Raw genomic sequence first — 16,188 nt, 5'->3', positions numbered from 1 at the left:
GTAACACTGATCTGGGCAGTTCCTTCATTATAATAATCGTCTTGCCATCAATCTCCAATGGATCTTGAAACTGTTTTGTCACAATCCTCTCTTTCATATTTCGTGTTGTAAACTGCACAATCACATCTCTTGGTAGTTTCCTCTGGGTTGCTATTCTCGAATTCACACGGTATGCCACATCTAGGATAGCCACAACTTCCTCCTCCTCCTTCCCCAGGTACTCAGCCAACACCTCAGTCATCTGTTCTTGCGCTGACTTTCCTTCCACTTCTGGCAAGCCACGAAAACGTAGCTGCTTCTCCATATGTTTAGTTTCTGCAACTGACATTCTCCCCTTCACCAATCTCATCTCTGTTTGTTGCGTGTCTGCTAAATTCTCCATCGCGTCTTCTACTGTTTTAACTCTCTGCTGCGTTCCTTGTAATTCACTTCGTATTGTTTCCATACCTTTTTTCACTTCTGACAGCTCCGATTTTACTGTCTGTGTAACCTCTTTAACCTCTTTTATCAGCTCCAATTTCGTGTCCTTAAGTTCTTTAATCATATCTAAAAGTTTTTTGTCCAGGTTTTTATCCAGGTTTTCTATTGCCGATTGCCACTCTTTTTTTGACATCGTGGGGCTTGCTTTAGCTTGCTCCCACGAATCCGCTCTCTTCCTTAACTCCGTGGCGTAAAATTTAACGTTTTTCTATTTTAAATGTCCCGGTCTTCTTATAGAAATTAAGTTTTAAAGAGTCCAAAATGTCGGGCGTCTTTTCTCTATGGTTTCTCTATGATTTTGTAATCCAAGATGGCCTACTTCCTCTTCCGCTGAAGCCGCGACCCTTCCCCTTTCAAAAATGGCGATTCCCTACTTCCTGCCCTCCAGCAAGGGCTGCTTCTCTCCAGCCACTCTATTGTTATTACGCACTTCCTGTCTCCCGTCTTCCCACAGCAGATCTCGCGATGGTGTCTTTTTCTCACAGCTCCAAAGCCACAGGTATTCAAAACAATAGTCCCATTTCTTTAATAACTTCTTTAAACTTAGTCTCTTTTTAAATTCGATTCCTGCCGAGTCTTCCCCTCCTTTTCACTAGTCTGTTGCAGTTTAAAAATCTACTTTTTTTCCTCTCTGTTTCTATCAATCTGTCCCGTCTCAGAAGATAATGATCTTTACCTTCTCTTCACTTTTCTCGGGTTGTAATCGCTGTTTCGATTTTAAGTTCTCCTCTCAGCTTCTTCCCCCAATCGATGCTTGGGTATGTAGGTCTTATGCCAGCCGAATTGGCCCCAAAACTGCCGCAGAGATTATAGCCGACCCGTCGCAAGGTGGGACCTCAAGGATCGGGGGGAGACTCGCTGTGTAGAGCCCCCCCTCGTCCGAGATCTAGCTCACCCTAGGGTCTTGAGCGTTCTTTGCCTGCTCCCCGCCTGAGAGCAGTCGGCCGCGGGCTATTTTCACCCCGCCGGCCGGTTAAAACGGCAGTCCGGTCAGCTCCGCAAGTGGAGCTGCGTTAGACCTCCATGGATCCCAAACAGGAAGTCAGTTTTGGAGGATAGATTCAATAGCATCACATCCTCACTGAGCTCTCTCCCCTCTTTAAATTCTGCACTCCCCAAGCACTGTGCACAAATCTTCCCGAATTTCCTAAGCTAGAGTTCACAACTAGAGATGGGCACGAACAGCAATACAAACTAAAAAAAAAAAAAAAAACCACAAACAGCCCAATCTGCTGTTCACGAACAAGCTGTTCGTGAGGACCCATTCTAAATGAACAGATGGTCATTGCAAGCCTCCTTGGTTGCTGTTTGTCAAGCCAGACAGTCTGGCACCTGCAATCAATTTTCATGGCAACTCAGGAAGGGATTGTCTGAACTCTGTCCGAGCTCCTACTGTTGCCCTGGAAACCCCAATCTAAGTCCAATTTAGCTTGATAGGCAGGTCTTCCTTCCAAGTGTGGACTGGAGCTCCAAATTTGTTACAAGAGGAAAAGATCAGGGGGAGGGGGGCTCCCAGCTCTGGCTTTCAGTGAGAGACAGCTGCTGTTAGAGAGACAGGGTGAGTGCATTGGAGCTTGAATTTTCTTTGGGTGTGGTGGGATAGGGATCTGCCCCATCAGGTTCCAGGGCTGCTGCCAGGCTCTGGGGCCAAGCTATTATTTATTGCTAGTAACAAAGCCCATTGTGGGGAAAAATACAATGGGCTCTATAAAGGGGAGGATGGGTGGGCGAGCATTGCCTCCTCCTCCGTGACTGATTCTAGCTGGGTGAAGGCGGGGGGACATTGCCTCCTGCTCTGCACCTGATTCTGGCCAGGAGAAGGGGGGTCATTGCTACCTGCTCTGCTACTGATCCCAGCTGGGTAAAGGTGGGGGGCATTGCCACCTGCTCAGTGTCTGATCCCACCTGCATGAAGGCAGGGGGTGGGCATTGCCACCTGCTCTGCTCCTGATCCCAGCCTGGGTTTCCCACCATGGCACACTCTCTGGAGGTCTGGCTGCCTTATCTGGGCTTCTCTCCAAGGCAGCGCCCTCTGGTGGTGCACCATGGTAGGAAGTGAGTTGTCTTGAATACGCTTAGCCTTTTATATAGTAAGATTGGTACCTTTCCTGCTGGCTGCTCAGGTAGGGTTTCTGAGAGTGGAACTACAAGTGACAAAAGGCACAGATTGGACACTTGTCAGCTTCCCTCAAGTTTTGATGGGAAATGTAGGCATCCTAGTCTTGCAGCTTGGCTCTCTGACTGCTGTCCAATGGACTTTTCAACTGTCACTTGTCCAACATTCTGCCAAGCTGCCTACATTTCCCATCAAAACTTAAGGGAAGCTGACAAGTGTCCAATCTGTGCCTTTTGTCACTTGTAGTTCCGCTCTGAGAGTGGTGCACTAGGGATCTACCTCTTCAAGTTCCAGGGCTGCTGCCAGGCTCTGGGGCCAAGCTATTATTTATTATTGGTACATTTCCTGCTGCCTGCTCAGGTAGGGTTTCTGGGGGTGGTGTACTAGGGATCTTGATGGCTGGAGGAGAGATTGCTGGCCCCAACAAACAACGGGTGATGAACATGTTCATGACAGGATCATGTTTGTCAGTGTTCATTGTTGGTTGTTCGTGGATGGCAACGAACAATGAACACCATGTTGGGGGGGGTCTGTTCGTGCCCATGTCTATTCACAACCCTAGCCCATCTTCAAGATTCACAGCTTTTGTTGATCTAACTTAAAATGTTTTAGGTTCTTCTCCCACTACAATGGAAAAAGGGGAAAAAAATTAACAACAGGCTGTTTGGCACATAATAGATTTTCATTTCACACCACTTGATTTAACTTGGCTTGGCCATCACTCGACTTGTGTAATGGGAAGCAATCTAAAAAACACTTTGGGATTCTGTTTTTTTAATAGATATTATAGTCCCTGGTGTTTGTTCTGCTTCTGTCCTCTTGTTCATCTGAATGGTTGCAATCTTTGTATTATACAAAATACATACTTTATAATGTGCTTGAAGTTAAGCCCCCGTTTGTTAAAGATGAACTGTAAGTATCAGAGTCTATATATTACATGTTCCCTCCTTTCACCCATACGTCTATATACAAATGTTCCAATGAAGTCCGAATGATATGCATTACAGCCCTGCAAAGTTTCAGCACACAATCAAGCAATTTCTCACATTTACTTCTGCACTAGCTATGCTCAAACACTTACTGGTTCAACTCACGCCATGACTGAAAAATTGCCTAAAACAATGAAGACAAATAGAAGGAAATTTCTTAAGAAAAGTTAACAATTCAGTGAAGCTCCTCTGCAAGTTCTAATTTGCAATTTGTGAAGTGTCATTGATATTCCATTGAAATTTGAAAAGGCAGAACTATTCAAACACTAGAAAATCAGTCAAATCTTAACTTGTTACAAGTTTCAGATTTGTTTACATGATTAAGAAGTAAATTTAAGACTGATTTTAAAGCTTGTTATTTGGAGCTTTTTTTGGCTGCTACTTCACTTAAGGCAAGCAAATACCACTCTTATGCAGTAAGACATTATACAAATGTTAAGGGTGTGCAATTTGGGTTCGGTATTCTTTTAAAAATACCAGATTTTACCTCATTTGGTATAAGTTGGTATTACCAAACTCAAAAGGGAATACCAAATCAGAGCAGCCTCCATTTTGTGTGCTGTGTGTTCTGGCGGCCTGCAGAGATCTGGAACCCTGCCTGCTGCTGGCTGTGGACTCTCTCTCTCTGGGGTCTGGCCTGGGGCTTGCCTGCTTTGAACTTGATGTAGACTGTGACTGAATCCTGCTGTCCAGTTAATTTCTTCCTGCTGCTGCCTGCTGATACCGACCCCTGGAGGTCTTCCGCTTGATAAATAAATCATTATGTAGTCCCCAGAAACCTAATTAAAGGATTCCATGTTTGGGTCATTAGCAGAGTCTATTATCTGGCATAGGAAGCATGATTATAGGTTGTGAGCTGGTTCTGCTGGCTGGTGTGTGTGCAGGAGAGAAAATAATAAAATCACAAACAAAACAAAAGAAATGAGAGTTCTTTACTGTAGGAACTCCATAGTCAGATAGGAAAGAAGGAAAGACAGATCCTAATTACCTATCCAGTCTAAGGATGGACATGGATGCCAGGACAAGGCCTGCATCCATGCTGCCAAGATGGAGGGAGGAGAAGGAGAGAGGTGTTGCCTGGAACAATGCCAGGAAGAGAAGAAATGAGAGGGAGAGTCAGGAGGAGGAAATCCTGAGAATAGCAATCAACATATCAAAGGACAGTCAGAGCAGTAAATAGAAAACAGAGTGCCCTAACCTCTCTATCTTTCTAACTCTTTGGTTTGACCCCCTCTGAAACCTGAGGACAGGGAAAACATTAAATCCTCCTCTTCCAATTCTGCTGCTGCTGCATCTGAAGGACTTCTGCACCTGGAGGACTCTGCTGTTGCCTGGTTTGAGAGTTGTAGACTCACAGGGTTTTTTCTCTCTTTGGGAGGAGGGTGTTGGCCTGGTACCTAGGAGGGATAGCAGTAGGGTTTTTTTTTAAAGCTGGAGAGGGGTGCTGTGTGTGAGGGGGTGCACTTTTGTTTGGCTTTTGTGTGTGGGGAGGTGCTTTGGTTTGGTGTGCACTTATTATAGTTAGTGTTTATTTTGCTGTTCTTCTTGAGTGGGGGGGTTCTGTTTTATCTTGTTGTTTGGATGCTTTGTTTGTTGTTTTATAGTTCCTGCTTATTAGAATCACTTGTTCTTGGAGGAGGGTTCTGTTTCCCCTATTGCTGTAACTTTTTGTTGGTTCTTTGGAGGGGGCTATTTCTCCTGTTGTTGGGGCTCTTCTTTCTTTATAGAAGTTTGATTGGTCTTTCTGTTTTCTGTTGGCATAGAAGCTTGGTTTTGCTGTATAATTTTGTCGGTTGGTTGTTCTTCTTCGGAGGGGCATGTAGGGGTGCTGCTTGGTTCATTTTTACCTAATTGTGTCTGGGTGTACTTTGGGTATTCAGAGGGTGTTGGGTGAACTTTTAAAAAGTATTCTTAAGATAGGCTAGTTGGTACCTATGATGGATAGCAGTAGGGTTTTTTTAAAAAGCTGGAGGGGTTGTTGTGTGTGAGGGGTTGCCAGTTTGATGTAGTGGTTAAGAGGGTGGGACTCTAATCTGGAGAGCTGGGTTTGATTCCCCACTCCTCCACTTGAAGCCAGCTCGGTGACCTTGGACTAGTCACAGTCTGGAGTTCTCTCAGCCCCACCCACTTCACAGGGTGTTAGTTGTGGGGATAATAATAACATACTTTGTAAACTGCTCTGAGTGGGCATTGTCCTGAAGGGTAGTATATAAATCAAATGTTGTTGTTGTTAGATCTTGTAAAGCGAAACTTAATTGGTAGCTTTTAGGGACCAAAGAGAGATTTCCCACCCATCCCTTAAATTGGCTTGTGAAGGAATTAAGAAAAGTTCAGGTTCTACTTAAATTGTATAGATAAATAGGATGCCCATTTAGCTAGGTTTTCCCTGCCCACCTCTGGTTCCTTTGGAGCCAGGCCAGGTAAATTACAAGTAGTTTTTTTTGTAGATTGGGGTTCAGGCCAGGGGTAGGTTGATTCCTGAAGAAGAATTCAGCTGCTTGCTAGTGTCTTGCCACCACATACCTAAATAGAGTCTTTTAAAAAGAGATCTGTGTGTCCATCTCCAGGTTTTAGACCCACAAAAAGCAAGCTTTTAGAGTACATAGGTAGGTTTTAAAAGACACTGTCATTTTTTGGTAGGTGCTTCGGGTCCCTCCCTACATCCCTTCTCAACAGTGTCCCTTCATAGCCAGTTCTGGGATATCCATGGAGAAGGATTCCCTCAATCCCTCTGGGAACATGAGGCACATGAGCCAGGATTCAGCCAAGACAATAGTCAGACCCCTGCAAGTTGCTTTCCACTGATTTGCTGAGTTAATGGGTCAAGAAAGAGGCAGTCTGGCTGGACCTCTCTCTCAAGGCTCAGAAACTCTTCTCATGACCTCCAACGAGTGTGGAGAGAGAATGCATCTTTTCCCATGCTCGCGACATTGTCAGCTCACAATGCACTGGCTTGCTCCCCTGGAGAGTTGAGCAGTTGGTCTTCATGAAGGTCAAAATGCCACACTTCAATTTCCCAACTTTGGACTTCCAGAGTGAATGTGAGCCCACCTTATGGCCTACATCTTCTGAGAGTCTGTGAGCTGGGTAAACACACTCTTCTGAAGACTTAAAAAGATAAGTAGAAAACCAGTAGGAGAAGGATAGTTGATTCAGTTGGCACAACAAATGCACACTGCAATTTGGACCCCACATACACCGCAAAACCACTAGCCCATGTTAGCACAAATTTTTGCAGGTAACTGAGAAAAGAGGGCACAGAAATGTTGTTCTCTTGCCCCTGGGATGCAAGGAGTAAGAGAGAGATGTTAGGTAAAGTAGATAACAACATACCATGTGTCACAGAGGGAAACCCACAGAAACACCAAAATGAAGCTACAGAGTACTGTTGTGTAATATAATGTATGTAACATGTTTTTCTAAAGTTAATGTAATTTTCCTCGTTGCAGGGGTGGGAGAGATGGCTGATGTAATGTGATGTTCTAATATGTTGTTGTACTGTTAACTTAAGTTTTCTCATTGCAGAGGTGAGAGGAGGCTGATGATGAAGGCTAGTGCAGAGAAAAGATTACTTGAGTTTCCCAAGTACTGTCAATTTCAAGCTGAGGCCACGTGGCAGGGATCCATGATATGCAACTGTTCTTGCTTGCTATTGCTTTGTGCTTTTTTTTTTTTAAATTAATACCTGTTCCTTTTATTTTAATACAAATTTTTACAAAGTAAACTTCCTGGTATTGTTATACAGGTTTCCTTTTCCCTTACCCTCCCCTCCCTCCCTTCCCTCCCCTAATCTTCTTCTGTCATTACTTCAGCCACGGGCACAAGGTCCAAAGTTTCCAGTTAATATCCTTCTTGGCTTCTTCCTCCATGATCCAGTCAAAATAAGGTGACCACTTCTTATTAATCGAACTCTTCTTTTCCTCCCAGGTCTTCTCTTCAGTAAATAAAGCCACAATATCTGATTGTACAAATTCAAAGAGATAATTGTTCCAATTCTCCATAGTCCATTTGTTTTCGTTTTTCCATCCCAATACTATCACAGCTTTCCCGGCTAATACCATAGCTTTGAGAACCTCTTGATATTTACTCTCTATTTTCTCAGTCTTTAGGGCTATTGCTTTGTGCTTGTAGCTGGGTACTGATTGGTTCTGTTCTGTGAGGTTCACCACTGGCTGAACCCAGTGCCTGGCTGCTGTGAATGACACTGGTTCTGTTGGGCTACGTTGCAAGATTGTCCCTTGTCTTAGTTTGATTTGGGTGGAATGGATGTGATTCTGGTGTGAAGTTGGTCCCTTTGCTTCACTTTGGTTCTGTGGGGAATTCCCTTTCCTTGCCTCAATTTACTTCTAGTTGCAAGACTGTCCCTTGCTTAGGTTTGGTTTGGGTGATTCTCTGGTGTGATGTTGATCCTCATAGGGAAAAATGAAGAGTGGCTGGTCATCCTGCTCAAGGAGTGCTGGTTTTCTTTTTGAGGGACATCAGTTTAGTTCTGTTGGGCTTCCCCAGGGATGAGCTTGCATTTGAGACCACACCTTGGTTGTGGCACCCTTACCTTGTGTGTAAGTGTCCCTGGGAAAGAACTTGTAAAAGTTCTCATCATTGGGAACATGGACAGTGGTTGGTCGGTCTGCATAGGGGTGCTGGGTTTTTTTTGGAGAGGGCATCAATTTGGTTCTGTTGGACTGTTTGGTGTGGAGCTTGCATTTGGGAGTGTGCCTCTGGCCATGTCAGCTTTGCTTCATGTATTTCTGCAGCGGGAGTCAGCTTGGACTTTTCCCCCACAATAGGAACAAAGGGAGTGGTTGAAGGCACCTTTGGGGGGGCATAAAGTGGCACCCATAGTCCAATATCCCTTAAACCTGGGGAACCTTTAGAGGACAGGCAGGAGTAAATACTCTGTAAATTTGGTGGATTTTGCTTGCAAAATGCCACCCTTATCTCCCTGGATAGCCCCTATAGTTTTCCCCATAGGAAATAATGGAGATTGGAGGTGGTTGGGTGCATCTGCTTCAGGGGCCATAAAATACCCCCCAGGGTCCAAACACTATGAAATATTGGAGCTAGTTAGAGGACAGTTATGAATAGGTCCCTTGCAAATGTGGTGAAATTTGCTCAAAAATAACCTCCCTTGCCCCGAGGAAAAAAGAAGAATTGAGTTTCCCATAGGGAACTCAAATTTTACTGAATTTGCTCTGTAATATCAAATCAAACTAGAGAATCAATTTGATGTTCTGGGAATACCAATGTTTTTCCCAGTTTGGTATTACCGAACTAAATGTACCGATTATTTTCCTGTGCACACCTCTAACAAATATCATTGAGCAATACTAGCACCAAGCTGCAATGATAGGAATATCAACCAATCAGAACAGTTGGTCCATCTCTGCTTTTCTTCAATATAGAGAATTTGTTTTATTTTCATATTAATTACAATAATTATTAAATATCCCATTTTCATAATTCTTCTAATTAATAAGGAAAGAAATGCACAAGTCTAATAGTATGGTGTTTATTTCAATCCTTTATAGAGATAGTGGTGACTGTATGATGGTGACAAATATAACAAGTGGGCAAATCCTTAAAATTAATAGTATAAGTAGAATAGGGGCACATGGGCTCTTAATCTGGATGCACCATGCAGACAGCACTTTACTGGGGTACTACCTGCTTAATGGCAAGCTGGAAGAAAATGTTTTTCCCCCCATTATGCATGTATCATTCATAAGCTATCTTTAATGCTCATGCTCATCAGTTTTTTTTCCTTCCTCCCAAAGGAATGAGACTGGGTCCTGGTCTGGACCCTGGATTACACTATTAAGAACACAAGTTATTAATTGCTTCAAATGAACAAACAAGAATTGTATCTTTGGACTTCATTTGGCTTTCTAATGGGTCTAAAACAGAACCCAAATTGTGCTAGTTAAGTCTTTACTTAAAATGTAAAATGGAGCAGCTAAGCATCCTGTTTTATCATATGCAGTAAAAGGATAAAGATTGGAGAAGAGCTGTGGCTCAGTGGGAGAGCTTCTGCTTGGCATGCAGAATGTCCCAAGTTCAATCCCTAGAATTTCTAGTTTAAAGGATCAAGAAGGTAGGCTTGCCAAGTGTCCACTGGTGGTGGGTAAACTCCCAGCAATTTGATCCTCTGACCCAAAATCACTGGTTTCCATGCAGCATGTGATGATGTTGCTTCTGATGTGTTTGGAGGGTTTGTCATCATCCCAAGACTGATACCCTAAGGATTGTCCCCAAACACAGTGATAACACTGTTTTCTATATATGCTAGTGACCATGCACAAAAAGAGAAAGGGTGAGTACCCATGCTCCAAAAAACTTGTGCCAGTTGCTAGGAAAGACTTGGCAACTCAAGGTGCTGAGTGATGCAAAAATCCTCTGCCTGAGTCCGTGGAGAGCATCTGCCAGTCTGAATAGGTAATATTGATATTGATGAATGAATGGTCTGATTAAATATAAGCAGCTTCATGTAATATGCAATAAAGGACAGAGGCAAATCAAAACTCACAGGGGGGGAAATAAGTCTCCATTCCTGGGTTTCATTTCAGACTCACCTTGGCACACAAAAGATGATGGTGTTTCCCCTGGATGGACACGAGCTGTAATAAATACCACTTTCTGTTCTACTCCAGGGCGAAGATTTACTGTTGGGGCAAACAAAAAGACAAAAGATAGGTTCTGAAACAGTCTCATATATAAGACACAAAGGGCAATCATCTTTCCAGTTTTTATAAGAAGTATAAGATGTCACTATATTTCCAATACAGGTAGGAAACCCAGCGAATTCTATGAAATGGTTCTGAAATGGGAAAGTATGCAAGTGAATTAAGAATCATGGAAAGGTTATATTAGAGGAACATCCACATCCTTTTTTTCTTCTCTCCTTCCATGATTTTTGATGGTTCGTAACTGTTTTATTAAACTCTACCCTTGTATTAAAATAGTTCATCATTCATAAATGAGAGAAAATTATCCATAGTTTAAAAGGAAAAAAAACTTTTCCAAGGTATTTTGACCATACAGTGGAAAGAAACACAGCAAGTTTCATATGTTAGGCTTATAACACATTTTTCTAGCAAAAGAATGAATTCTGACCATCACTTTCCATAGTGTGCATATGACTGCTTGATAAACCAGTCATAGGTATCATCCCACCAAATAATGAAGAAAATCTGACAACATTTCTGAATCTGGTCTGGAATTTAAGGAAGCAGAGGAGTGGTAAAATACAGATTACTGGTTAATGGATGCCTTGTGCATACGTTTGCTAAACTCCAGGTAGGACTTGGAGTTCACCCACAATTACAATTTATCACTTGATTATAAGGATCAGGCCTCTGGAAGAAATGACAGCTTTGGAGGGCATCACATCCCTGCTGAGCTTTGTCCCCTCCTAAGAATCTGACATCCCCAGGCACCATCCCCAAATCAACAGGAATTTTCCAGTGGAATTTAGAAACCCTACTGTGCAGGCCACGTAATCTATGCATCATAATAGAAGGAATCATAATCCTGTTGCCTGCTCCAACTTCCATTAGTGAACCAGCCTCCACATGTTGAAGGTAGGTTGCTGTTCCCTCAGTGGGGATAGAGGATCCTCCACTCCCACCCTCCTCCCCCTGCCACCACTCACTTGGCCAGTGGGGGAACAGGTGCCAGAATGGGCCTCCTGGGGCTTGTTCACAGGCTCCAGGAATGCTCTCAGGCATTGGGCATGTGGGGGCCCAAATTGGCCCAGCAAGAAGCCCGGGAGCACTTCTTTGGGCCTGCATTATGATATCACTTCAGGTAAGGGCTGATGGAAGCTTCAGGTAAGGGCTGGATCCTCCCCTCCCATTGGGAGGGTAAGGGGATCTGGCAACCCTAGCTGAAGGACACATCTACATAGTGGACTATACACACAGACCCCAACACACAAAAGCTCAAACTGCATGATTTGTACACATTTTTCTGGAGTATGGCTTGTGGCACTGAAGTTCATGTGTGTAAGGCAATAATGTGCAGATATCATGTGTACTGAAGGGGTGGGGCCATGAAATATAATCTGACCCCCCCCATGTGTACATTGAATAGCTTCATAGCTTAATGTGGTTACTATTGCATATTACTACTTGGTAGTAGTCTATATTCAACTGCTGACTCATGATTCCAGCCACCATAAGAACTGGTTATTATTATTTACTAATTATATGTATATCCTGCTTTTCAGATAATTATTTTTCAAAGCAAATCTCATCAAATCAAGAGACACATAACCCTGCCTTTAGGTTTACAAACTATGTATTAATATACGTATGTGGGGAGGGGGAAGAAATCGAGGTTAAAGCATCTATTTACACATGAAGCGCCCTGAAGGCCTAAAGTCACTTAGGAAGCAAGCTTTAAGTACATTTACTCAGAAGTAAGTCCCATGTTCTTCAGTTGAGCTTATTCCCAGGAATGTGCCTTAGGAATGTAGCCTAAACCTCATTCAAATGTATCTCATCCACTCGTTGAAAAGGCAAATGAGATAAGGTTGGAAGAGCACTAGCTGTAGAGAATCAATAATAATAACAACAACAACATTCAATTTATATACCGCCCTTCAGGATGACTTAACACCCACTCAGAGCGGTTTACAAAGTATGTTATCATTATCTCCATAACAACAATCATCCTGTGAAGTAGGTGAGGCTGAGAGAGCTCCTAGAAGCTGTGACTGACCCAAAGTCACCCAGCTGGCTACAAGTGGAGGAGTGGGGAATCAAACCCTGTTCTCCAGATTAGAGCCCAGCTGCTCTTAACCACTATACCAAGCTCACTCTCAAGAGTTTAGGTCTTTAAAAATATACATAGTAGAGATGTGCACTTCAAAAAAAAACCCAGTATTTTTTGGATTTGGATTTTAGAAAGGGCATAGATGCCAATATTCCGTGGTATTCTGGTCCCCCAGCACCATTTCAGGATAGGTTTCTCCAGGATTCCAGAATTATTCAAATTCCATTATTCCTTATGGGGGAACTTTTCCCACAGTGTGGGGCTGAAGCAGCTGTTTTTCAACCAAATGACACCAAAATTGCAGGGAAGCTGGTGCTGTCTGTCCACGAAAGACAACCCCCCCCCTCAAGTTCCAAGTGAAGTTTCAAGATGCCTAATTCTATGGAATCCCGAACAAGGTGAAAATGAGTGGACCCCTGGATCTGGCCGGTTGCACAGCTATGCTCCCCAGTTCAGCCTGAGCTGAGGTTCAGCAAAGGAGGGAGTTTCTAAGACTTATATAGATACTAAGTTACATAGTTAAACATTGCACTTGTTTTCCCCTAACTGGCTAAACTGCAGTTCCCAACAGCAGTATAGGGGTGTAGAGATGGGCATGAAATGGGGGGGAAAAGAACATTGAGTTTCGTGGTTCATTGTGTTCCACAAAACACGAAACACGAACTTTCATGAAATTGTCCCATTTCGTGAAACGATTCTTAAGGTTTGTGATTTGTCAGATCCTGGGGCCCTACAATGGCCCCTTTCATACCCAGAGATGCCAAACTCACAGGGATACTTCAGCAGGATCTCCTCTAGCCACCCTCTAAGTAGCTCTTTTCAGGCTCCCTTTGCTGACTTTTCCCTCCCATCCTAGCCTCCTGCTTTCTGCCACTGCTGGAAGTCAAGTGGAGCAGATCTGCTTGGGTTTTCCTCTCTTCAGGTTCTCTTTGCTGACTTTTCCTTCCCGTCCTTCCGTCCTCCTTCTGCTCTGACATGCCCTCCCCCTCCTGCCTCCAAGTTCTTGAAGGAAAAGCTGAGTAGAGCAGATCCGCTCAGGATCTGCTCCAGGGAGCTTGGGCACAGGGGTGGGGTGTTGAGTGGGAAGGCATGTCATAGCAGCAGGAGGATGAGAGGTAGAGAGTCAGGGACAGGTTCCTGAAGCTGGTAAGCAGCAAGCAGAGGCAGAAGGAGCTACTGAGGCTGCCGCTGCCACCGCTACTCCACCATCCTGTTCTTAAAAATAGAGAAGGGAAACAGAGAGGGGAAGGAGTCTCTGACTACAGTTCCCAGCTAAACTTGCACAGACCCACATTTCACAGCTCTCAGGTTGGCAGGGAGAGCTACCTATCAAGGTTATATAGGCTAAGATTGGGGTTTCCACGGCAACAAAAGGTCTGCAGACATTCTGGGCCTATGTTGCCTAGGGAATCAATGGATCAGCACCAGCCTGTCTGGCATCATGAAGCATTCACAAATTTAATGAACTGGCTCAAAAAGTCTTGGATTTCATGAAAAATGCGACCCCACAAAATGGGTTTTCGCGATACATGACTTGGCCCGATTCATCACGAAATTTGATTCGTATTTCGATTTGTGCCCATGTCTATAGGGGTGTAAGCATAAATTGTTTTCTGTATGTTTTCTCTGTTGCTTTTGTATTTATTCATCTTTTTCTTGTAGCTTACAGGAGGGATTTAATAAATCTGCTTTCCTCCCACACTTGTGTGTTTATTATCTTCAAATCCAAAGGAATTATTTGCCATTTGGCAAAACAGAGTTAAAAATGGCCCTGCATCCACAAAGGAGGGAAGCCAGGAGAAGGAGCTAGCCAGGACCACAGGACTGTCAGGCCCTGTGCTTGGCTTGTGCCAGACAGAAGCTACTTTCTCTGGGCCTCTGCCTGGGAAACTGAGAAAATAATCATAATTTTAAAAAAAGATATCTGCTGCAGGTGATGGTAAACACCCAGACATAAAAAAAAAACTTCATGGATTTTTCACAGGGTTTTTTTTTTTAAATGCTTAAGCATTTTGGATTTAATAATAATAATAACATTCGATTTATATACCGCCCTTCAGGATGACTTAACATCTACTCAGAGTGGTTTACAAAGTATGTTATCATTATCCCCATAACAACAATCATCCTGTGAGGTGGGTGGGGCTGAGAGAGCTCCTAGAAGCTGTGACTGACTTCAAGGTCACCCAGCTGGCTTCAAGTGGAGGAGTGAAGAATCAAACCCGGTTCTCCAGATTAGAGTCCTGCGCTCTTAACCACTACACCAAACTGGCTTTGTGTGACTGTTCTGGAAAATCACAGTAATGACTTAAAACTTCACTTTTAAACTACATACCTACGGGACCGCCTCCCTCCCTATGTCCCTCCATGGCAGCTTCGCTCATCCGAAAAGGGTCTCTTGCAGGTGCCAGCCTGTACATGGGCAAAATCAACAGCAACCCATACCAAACCCTTCTCTGTGGTGGCCCCTACCCTATGGAACAGCCTGCCTGAAGAGGTCAGGAGAGCTCCCGCGTTCTTGGCTTTATGCAAACAATGCAAAACTGAATTATTCAAAAAGGCTTTTTTACTCAGATAGGAGGCCGGTATTGTAGGGAGGGGGTCTTGGATGTTTCACTAATAGGAGGGTGGTATTGTAGGGAGGGGGTTTCGGATGTTTTGCCAATGAGTTGGGAACCATGGGCTCCACCATTACGTTGCTTTACATATTATCTGTTGCTTTGAATATGTACTCGTATATAATGCTTGTGCTTCATGTTGTCTAATGTCAATCCTAGAATGGATTATGTTCTGTTTCAGCAATCATTCAACCCTGTATTGGATCCTTGCTAATGCTATGTCTCTGTTAACTTATATTCATCTGGAAATGTTCTTGATACTGTATGGAAATGCCTACCTTTGTCCTTGCTACTGATTATACTGATCTCACACTATGTAATCCACCTTGAGTCTCATTGAGAAAGGCAGACTATAAATGACACAAATAAATAAATAAATAGATATTTTTTTAAAAACTTGCATATGTCATTATTAACCTTATGCTTCATGGAAATAGTAATTCCCATAAAGACAAAACATGGAACAATACATTTTCAGTTCTTCTCCAGAAACTTTTGGGCAAGAGGCATGAAGAAGATTCTGTTAGATTCTTTTAGTTTCTTGGAAATTCTACAGCTGCTCAGCCTGCAGCCCAACCATTTATTTGGTGTGTGATGTGCTAAGTTCACATATTTCTGGTGCAAATATGAGCCCCAGAGGCAGAGAAATCTTTTAAAAGAAAGACTCTGACAAATACAACAGCTGGTAGGGTCAACCCTTGTCTGTCGAAGAAAAATGGGAAGCAGTGGAAAGGAACAAAATAATATCAGCTAAAACCTGATAACCAGGCAGTGACATCAGCATTGGCATGCAGTAATTCAGAAAGGCAGGGATAAATCAGCCCTCAATCATATGCAGAGAGGAAAGAACCTTTAAGAGTGTCTACAACTTCAGTGTCATTTTCTTTTAAGCTCATGCTTAACATTAAAAGAGAAATACCCTGGTGACAGTCTTCTTTTCCTTCAGTTTTTATTGTTTTTTTCCATTCTCCATTCATTTCATGATGTAACATTTGTAATGAGTTGCCAATATGGAAATTTATTTAATAATGAATTTAATCCCTAAATCTGTATCTAATGGTAAAACAAGGAAGGATTCACACCTATATTAGAGCTTCTCACACAAATATAAGAGGAGGGAAGCATTCAAAGAAATTAAGATGTTATTTGTATTGTTCTCTGAGAGATTACAAGTTCCAGAGGCAGTGCTTATTTGAGTCAGAGCGGAACTACA

The 16,188-nt window shown here is 43.1% G+C and overlaps 1 protein-coding gene across 1 annotated transcript in view; it reads right to left on the bottom strand.

Moving 5' to 3' along the window:
* Positions 1 to 16,188, bottom strand: part of AGBL4 (AGBL carboxypeptidase 4) — a 2,119,283-nt gene that overhangs the window by 517,707 nt on the left and 1,585,388 nt on the right. Inside the window, exon 7 of the mRNA XM_054979842.1 lies at positions 10,155 to 10,244. Within this exon, the coding sequence (XP_054835817.1) occupies positions 10,155 to 10,244 (90 nt within the window). The remainder of the gene's footprint in view (positions 1 to 10,154; positions 10,245 to 16,188) is intronic.

The sequence above is a fragment of the Eublepharis macularius genome, chromosome 5 (genome assembly GCF_028583425.1).
Source record: "Eublepharis macularius isolate TG4126 chromosome 5, MPM_Emac_v1.0, whole genome shotgun sequence".
In the NCBI taxonomy this organism is placed as follows: domain Eukaryota; kingdom Metazoa; phylum Chordata; class Lepidosauria; order Squamata; family Eublepharidae; genus Eublepharis; species Eublepharis macularius.
The sequence above is the reverse complement of the archived record's forward strand: the minus strand, read 5'-3'. Positions and strand labels throughout refer to the sequence as shown.